At 56.8% G+C, this 8,424-nt stretch overlaps 1 protein-coding gene across 3 annotated transcripts in view; it reads right to left on the bottom strand.

The window, feature by feature from the left end:
- Positions 1–254: 254 nt before the first annotated feature.
- The window catches only part of MAP1S (microtubule associated protein 1S), a 20,747-nt gene continuing 12,577 nt past the window's right edge, over positions 255–8,424 (bottom strand). For 2 of the 3 annotated variants that reach the window (XM_040444879.1, XM_040444880.1), the window contains exons 6-7: positions 4,590–4,825; positions 3,531–3,776 (exon numbers count right to left, since the gene is read on the bottom strand). In XM_040444879.1, the coding sequence (XP_040300813.1) occupies positions 3,621–3,776; positions 4,590–4,825 (392 nt within the window). In that variant the 3' untranslated portion in view covers positions 3,531–3,620. Of the gene's footprint in view, positions 3,170–3,530; positions 3,777–4,589; positions 4,826–8,424 lie in introns of those variants that run through there. The other variant, XR_005781448.1, reaches the window with a different exon arrangement.

Genomic DNA, 8,424 nt, shown 5'->3' with positions numbered 1-8,424 from the left:
GGGGCGCCTGGGTGGCGCAGTCGGTTAAGCGTCCGACTTCGGCCAGGTCGCGATCTCGCGGTCCGTGAGTTCGAGCCCCGCGTCGGGCTCTGGGCTGATGGCTCGGAGCCTGGAGCCTGTTTCCGATTCTGTGTCTCCCTCTCTCTCTGCCCCTCCCCCGTTCGTGCTCTGTCTCTCTCTGTCCCAAAAATAAATAAACGTTGAAAAAAAAAAATTAAAAAAAAAAAAAAAAAGATTTTTATTTTTTAGGTCCTCTCAACACCCAGCGTGGGGCTAGAACTCACAACCCCAAGATCAAGAGTCACATTCTTTACCAGAGGAGCCAGCCAGGCGCCCCCGTGACGTTTCTCATACATGTGTTTGGGGCCCTCTGTGCAGATTCTAGAACTCCCAAGAGGAAGGAGCATGTGAAAACAGCTGGGAATTTAAGAAGGGAAAAAATAAAATTAAGGAGAAAGAACCTGCTAAGCAGCTATTAAGAGACACCAGACTATATACCAGTGAAAATAGAGGGGAGAGGGCCAGAAAAGCTGGTGATGGATTAGAGCAGATGTAGAAACAGACGCAAACCCACTGGGGTCTTAGGGAGGAGGGAGCGTTTCAAATCTGCACCAGGCCCGGGACAATCGGCTGGCCCTTGGGGCTCGGGCAACGCCTCCATCTCTCTTCATGCCCAAATAAGTCCTAGACGGATAAAAATAAAAGTTAACATGAGAAACACAGAGAAAACACCATGGGAGAACTTGTGCCAGCCGCGAGGAAGACCTTTAAAGATTGTGGTTTGAAAACCATGAAAACAAAATGCTTACAGAAAAACTGTTCATAAAGTGGAAAGATGTGGGGGGGGGAGGGAAACAAACTCACCGCACAAGAGCTTAATGGTTAAGATGGTAAATCTTACGTGTTTTTTAGCACAATTAAAAACCTTCTCACGTTTCTTGAGAAAGTAGAGTTGTGACGTATCAGTGAGAAGAAACACCTATAATAAAACAGTGGAAGCAGCCAATTAAACAATTAATACCAATGCGAAACCCTCCCTGGTGATAATCGAAATGGAGAATTGGAGGCAGCACCTGCCACAGGGCAGTCTGGCCAAAATGTCACCTCGGGCAGTGTTATAAACAGCGGCCCGCCCCCAGGCCCTGAGCGAAGAAGCCCACCCTTACCGCAACAGGAAAAGGCAAGACAAAGGGCCGTAACCCTAACCCGCATGCTTTGCGAAGGACACGCCTGGCGGGGGGGCGCTCGGATCCCAGCACTTCCGCTTTCCCAGTAAACGGACAGAGGGCGCAGGGTCACAGACCCAGGTCCCAGGCGCTGGGGAGCTCCCCAGGCGGCTGCCGCACCTGTCCCGGCCAGGTGCGCATTGACCTTGGTCGCGGCCTCAGCGACGGTGCCCTTGTGGGCCCTGTCCCTGTGGGCGCCCACGCAGGTTCCCTTGGCGTCCACCTGCCCTTCCTGATGCCCGGCCTTGCCAAGTCCCGACATCCCACAGGAAGACCGCCAGACGCCGGTTCGGTGGCTCCCACACGAAGCAGTCAGGTCCCACAAACCAACCCTTGGTAGGCAAGACGTGTCCCTGGCTGCTGCGGCCCTGCCAGCTCCAGACGGAATTGTGTGCCCCCCTGTGGGGTAAGGCCAGTTTGTTTCCTTCTTGTGATGCGAGTGCGGGACGTAAGCTTTGATTGCCCAGGCATCCTCTTCAAAGATGGTAGCTGGAATGAACCTACTCGCCAGCCACGCCTCTAGAGAAAGAGGCTGCCTGCCCCGACTGTGGCTCCTTGTTTTAGAGGTCTTGGTTGATTTTGGTAACTGGCCTTTCGGGCCACTCGTTTTGTTTTGTTTTTGCTCCCTCCCATCGCTTTAAATTCCCACCGGGAGGTTTTAAGTTTACCAAGAAACAATGGGCCCTGGAAACCCTGGGCTCCCATCCTGGACCCAATAAGAGCAGAGGCCCAGCCAGTGACCAAGCAGCTCTGTCTCAGTCCCCCCTCGCCCCTCTCACTATGTGGCCCTGGGGGCGCTGGGTGATCTCCAGGTCTGGTAAGTGAGAAACCTTTATTTTTTTTCAGTTTCCCGATGGGTGTCCGGAGGAAGGGCGTCTTGTAAGCAGAACCACAAAGGCCAGTCCAACCACGACACTAGTCATCGATCAGCTGAGCCCTAACTAGTGCAAAACACCCCCTCATTTCCTATGCGTGAGCCCCACTCCCCTTCGTGATGGTGTCTGGAGGGGGTCGCTTCGGGAGGGGGTTAGGTCGCGGAGGCCAGGGGGGTGGGGGTCCCATCCCGGGGTTGGTGCTGCCGAAGGAGGGGCCGTGAGAGGATGTGCCCCCACGCCCCCTCCCTGTCCACGCGGGGACACAGCCAGAAGGCAGCCATCTGGAAGCCGGAGGGCCCGCCCTCGGCCGACCCCTGGCACCCTGGTCTCAGCCGTCCAGCCTCCGGAGCTGCGGGAAGGAAGCGTCTGTCGGGGAAGCCGCCTGGTATTGTGCCACAGCAGCCTGGACGCGCCGAGCCGGGGCCCGAGACGGCCGGAGGAAGGAGTCTGTACCAGGACACCTACGCGACCACGCACAGGGACTCGGGCCACCGTGTGGGGGGAAGCGAGCCGTGTGCCGACCAGCTCAGAACATCTCCCGGGACCGTTACAAGGTCCCACACACAACAGTTCATTCTTGCAGTTCTGGAGGCCCAGCTCTGAAATCAAGGTGTGCACAGGGTCGGTTCCTTCAGAAAGTTCTAGGGGAGAATCACTCCTCACCAGCTTCTGGGGCTGCAGCATTCCTTGGCTGCGGCCCCATCACCCCATCACCCCAGTCTCTGCCTCCATCTCCGCGTGCTCTTCCCCTCTGTGTCACCTCCTCTGTCTCTTATAAGGACACGCGTCATTGGACTTAGGGCCCATCCAGAGAATCTCAAGAGCCTTCACTTAACAGTCACACTCACAGATATCAGGTGTCAGGGCTCAGATGTACGCTTTTCGGGTCGCCGTTCAACCCAGGACGCAGGGCACCTCGTCTAACGTTCTAGCTAGGTTATCTCCACGCGTGCAGAGAGCAGGCAAGGGGTTCTTCGGGAATGGATGTTTTGTAATCTCTGGGTTCCAGGTTCTCCTCTAAGACCTCCCTGTGGCATGTGACTCTCCTGCCACCAGCATGAGGTATCTCTAGGAACGGAGAGTGACCTGTTCTATCGCTTCGGAGCACGGAGCCTGGGGTTCCAGTCTCACCCCGTCCCTGGCCGGTTTGTGTGGCAGAGTGGAGTCCGGCTGCCCTCAGGGGTTCCAGCTTCCCCGCCAGTAAAAATCGGCCTCTCACGCTTGCCGGGTCGGGCCGGAGGGCCGCGGTCAGCGGCGGGCACCGGCTGCCGGCGGTCACTACCGGAAAGGCACACCCCCTCCCCGGGCCTGGCTTTTGCGGCCTGCGACACGGAGGCCGGAGCACGCCTGACCTGGGGGCCGACACGGCGGCGATGACCGTCCCGGAGGCTGCCAAGTCTCCCGCCAGCGGAAGGAACTGAGGCCACAGCCGGGTGGAGTACCTGGTTTATTTGTGACGCAGGTGAATCTCAGGGTCGGGGCGGATGCCGGGCTGCGGGGGCGGGTGTCAGGCGCCGAGCTAGAACTCGACCTTGCAGGCGGGGAAGGCCTCGTCCTGCATGGACACGGTGCTGTTGCTGCCCAGCACGGTGATGCCCAGCGCCTGGTGCCGGGCGTGTGTCTCCTCGTACCACTCGTGCATGGCCGCGGAATCGAAGGTGGGGATCAGGGTCACCTGTGGGTGGGACAGACGGGCTGACGGTGAGGGGGAGCACCTGTGACCTCTGGGCCCAGGCCCCTGCTCCACCCTCGGCATCTGAGGCCCTTCTTCTCTGACCACAGTTGCTCTGCTTCCCTTAGCTCTCGCCTGGCTGTCTGCACCCGCCCATCCCTGAGGTCCTTTCCTGTCCCCACGGCACCCAAAGGACCCGGGCCCCTCTCCGGCTCCTCCCTCACACACACCAAGTTTGCCCTACCTCCACCCGGTGCCCGGAACCCTCCGTCCTGGCTCCCGACAAGCTGTGGGGTGGGAGGGGGTGCGGGGGGGGGGGGGGACAGGGGCTGCGCATGCTCCCTGAGAGGCTGGGCGTCGGCACCTCACATGCCGGATGGGTGGCCAGGCACCTTCAAGGATGGGCTTTAAGGCTTCCTTGGGGGACAGCCCCAGCCCACAGGATCAATTCTCAACTTTCGCAGCTACGTGGACACCTCGCCTATTCCTCCTGGCCAATTCTCGTGACTGGGATGGTTAAGAGCCCAGGAGTCAGGGAAGCGGATCAAACCGGGCCCGTCCTGCACCCTCATCCAGGCTGCTCCAGACGGAGGGGACAACGGGAACAGAGTCCTGAGAGCTGGTGGGACCCATGAACCTGCCTTCATTTCCGTGGCCTTGGGGACACAGCTCGGGCTCTCTGAGCCCCACTCCCTCTCCTGTGGGCGGGTGAAGGTCACACAGACCTCCCAGGACTAAGTTCAACAGGAACACGCCAGGAGGTGTGCGGCCTGACCTCGTGCCAAGACTGTCTGGGACCCCGGGGTGGTCACGCACCTGGAGGTCACGGTCCCATTGCTGCTTGCCGGCCAGCAGTGCATCCAGGACAGCCCTCATGCCCTCTTCCTTGCGCTGGTCCTGGCCACTGATGACATAACAGAGCGCACGCACCCTTCGGAAGAATTCCTCGTCCACCAGCCGGGCGCTGCTCCCGCTGGGCAGGTAGGCCAGGTCGAGGTAGACGGGGGAGCCGGGAGGGGCTGCTGACCCACCTGGCCGGCTGCCAGCTGACCCTGCGGGCAAGAAGGACGGGGTCAGACCTGAGCTCCTGGGACCCAGGGCCTGGGAAGGGGCTCCCACCTCTGTCTACATCTCTCTGAGTGGCTCCCTCCTCAAGGAGGACGCCTGATCTCACTATCTTAAAGCTCTCCTTGGCATGGGAAGTTACTCAACGAACTCTGCAAAGACCCCTGGCCATATCCTCAGTGCTTGGACCCTCCCTGGCTGGTCCCTGGACACAGACATGCCCAGGGCCAGAGGTAAGGAGGGTAGGAGGAGGCAATCAGGGAGGGCTTCCAGAAAGACGGGGCTTTAGAGCTTAAGCTCCCAAGGCAGCCAGTATCTAGAACAATCTGCTGCTTCTGCAGCATCCATCTGCTCAATTACTCAAAGGGCATTTATCAAGTCCTCCCGGGCATTAGGCACTGGGGACGTGCCAGTGACCCAGACAGACAAAAATCCCTGCCCCCAAGGGCAATGGGGAGACAGAGTGGGTGTGGGAAGGACAGAACTGCAAGAGGGAGACTGGACGTGGCATTGCTTTCAGAGCCTCATGCGTGGCCCTGAACCTAGAGCTTATGCAAAGGGGAATGAGGCCACCGGTCCCAGGCGAGTGTCTCATAATCATAATCAATTGAGGACAAATCGGGATCTGAGGCACGGGAAACTGGCCAGATGCTTGACATCTCTGGACCGTAAACACTGCCTGGCTCAGGGCGTGGGCCCAGAGGGCTGCCGCGGCATCTGCGGGGTGAGTGAATCCCCTAGCTTTGGGCAGGCGGCATCCCTCACTCATAGCTGGGAACAGTGGCGGTGAGGATCTTAAGTCTCAAGAAGAGAAAGCCGCCACGGCCGTGACGAGCCCAAGGGAGACAGGAGCAGCAGAGGCGGAACAGCCAGACAAGGGGAACATGGGCAGAGGCCGCAGGACAGGAGGACGGGGTGGGGCAGGGTCCGGCCAACTACAGCAGCGCCTGCTTTCGTAAACGCAGTTTTACCGGAACGCCCTTTGGGTTCCATACGAAGCTGCTGTTCTGCCGCGGCACGGAGTCGAGTTGCTGGGACAGAGACCACCTGGCCTGCAAAGCTGGCAACGTTTACCCTCTGGCCCTTTTAAGACACAGTCTGCTGACACTAGCAGAGGGTCAGTCTGTCCGAGGCAGCGGGAGAAGGAGACCCTCAAGGGGCCAAACGCCCAGGCACACAGGGGCTCGGATGATTCCCAGCCTCCAGGTGCCAGCCTCGGCCACAGGCCTGGGTAGCCACTCTGGGCTGGGGACCCCTGAGCTGCTAGAGCTCGCAGGGGCCCATCAGGTGTCTCCCCCGGAAAGTGCCCAACGAGGATCAAGAGGGGGCAGCTCAGGGGGGCACCGAGGCTGGGAACTAACGACAAGCCACGGGGCGAGAGAAGCCTGGGACATCGGTCAGCTTCCGGAGGGCAGGGCCACCGAGGCACCTGCAACCGGTGAGCACGCACTCAGGGACGCCAGCTCAAGTCATCACCGCTGCTTTCCCCCCACCCCTGGTACTTCCAGGCCCGCAGTGCCCTCCGCCGTGGTCACCGAGCACCGGAACGTGGCCGGGACGGGCTGACACGAGCTGGGGTTCGGTGCAAAGCGCACACCAGGCACCCAAGACCCGGCGTGGCCACCAGAAGGGGAATTAGCTAGTCATCTTTCATACCGACGGCATGTGTCGGAATATCCTGCGACCATCGCACGCGTACAGAGTGTGAACGCGGCAGGACGACCCGGGGGATGACGGTGCAGCTGGGAAGCACCGGGAATCCGTCCCCCCTCCAGACAAGACTCGTGCGGGCGGGCAGCCTCTCCCTGACCTTCCAGGAGATCGAGACAACGGGAACATTTTTTTCTCCTTTTCTCCCATCTACCCCTCCCCACTTCATTTTTCACTTTTTCCCCTTTTTTTTTTTTTAAATTTTTTTTTCAACGTTTTTATTTATTTTTGGGACAGAGAGAGACAGAGCATGAACGGGGGAGGGGCAGAGAGAGAGGGAGACACAGAATCGGAAACAGGCTCCAGGCTCCGAGCCATCAGCCCAGAGCCTGATGCGGGGCTCGAACTCACGGACCGCGAGATCGTGACCTGGCTGAAGTCGGACGCTCAACTGACTGCGCCACCCAGGCGCCCCTACTTTTTCCCCTTTTAAGGAGCCAGACACGTAAGGACTAAGCCGTTCAAAAGCCACCGCATGGAATCATCCTCTACGCCTGAAACTCACATAGCTGTTAACTATACTGGAATCAACATTAAAAACTTAGTAATAAAAAAAAAAGCGCCACTGTATATATGGGAGATTTGGGAAAATCACCACACACACCCAGAAAGGTGCAGGCTCATGAAAACAGAAACAGCACATGATAATTAAACAAAGAAAGGGCGCCCGGGGGGCTCCGTCGGTGAAGCGTCCGACTTCGGCTCAGGTCACGATCTCGCGGCTTGTGGGTTCGAGCCCCGCGTCGGGCGCTGGGCTGACAGCTCGGAGCCTGGAACCTGCTTCCGATTCGGTGTCTTCCTCTCCTCTCTGCCCCTCCCCCGCTCACACTCTGTCTCTCTCAAAAATAAACAAACATTAAAAAAAAAAAAAATTAAAGAAGCCACACAAACCTTCCCCCTGGGGAAGGGGGAGATTTGGATCTCCGGAGTTAACACATTATTAAACTCAAATGTCCAGTTTTCAACAACAGCAGAAATCACAAGGCAAACAAAGAAACAGGAAAAGTATAGCCCAAGGTAAAAAGAAAAAAAAAAGAAAAAAAAAATCAACAGAAACCACTCCTGAGAAAGGCCAGATGGTGGGCTTACTGAACAAAGACTTTAAACCAACTTAAAAATGCTCACAGAAAGGAAGACATGCAAGAAAACGTTGTGTGAATAAAAACGGAAACATCACTAAGGGCAGAGAAAATTTAACAACAAACCAAAAGAAGATCCTGCAGCTAAAAAGTACAATAACCGAAATGAAAAATTCACCAGAGGAATTCAATTCATGATGTGAACAGTGATTTCTGATAGGACAATAGCAATTACCAAGTTCGAGGAACAGGGAGAAATAAGGCCCGAAGAAAGTGAACGGCAGCCTGAGGGATTTGTGAGACACCATCGAGAGGGCCGACATACACATGTGGAGTCCCAGGAGGAAAGGGGCAGAATGATTATTTGAAGAAATAATGGCCCCACGCTTCCCATGTTTGATGAATGGCGTTAGTAAACGTCCAAGAAGCTCAACAAATTCCAAGTAGGATGACACACATTGAGACACACGAATAGTCCGACTGCTGAAAGAGAATCTCTCTGAGAGAGAGCAGAGATAAAAGGCAAGTTTCTATGTATAAATGTTTATATTAAAAAAGAAGATCTCCATGCAACAACCTAACTATTAACCTAAGGAACCAGAAAAGAACAAAAGTAAATCTGCAGCTAACAGAGGAGAGGAAATGATAAAGATGAGAGCAGAGATTTTAAAAATTGAGAATAGAGGGGTGCCTGGGTGGCTCAGTCAGTTGAGCGTCCGACTTTGGCTCAGGTCATGATCTCGCAGTTCTTGAGTTCGAGCCCCGCATCGGGCTCTGTGCTGACAGCTCAGAGCCTG

The sequence above is a fragment of the Herpailurus yagouaroundi genome, unplaced genomic scaffold (genome assembly GCF_014898765.1).
Source record: "Herpailurus yagouaroundi ecotype Mexico unplaced genomic scaffold, PumYag 193, whole genome shotgun sequence".
Taxonomy (NCBI): domain Eukaryota; kingdom Metazoa; phylum Chordata; class Mammalia; order Carnivora; family Felidae; genus Herpailurus; species Herpailurus yagouaroundi.
The sequence above is the reverse complement of the archived record's forward strand: the minus strand, read 5'-3'. Positions and strand labels throughout refer to the sequence as shown.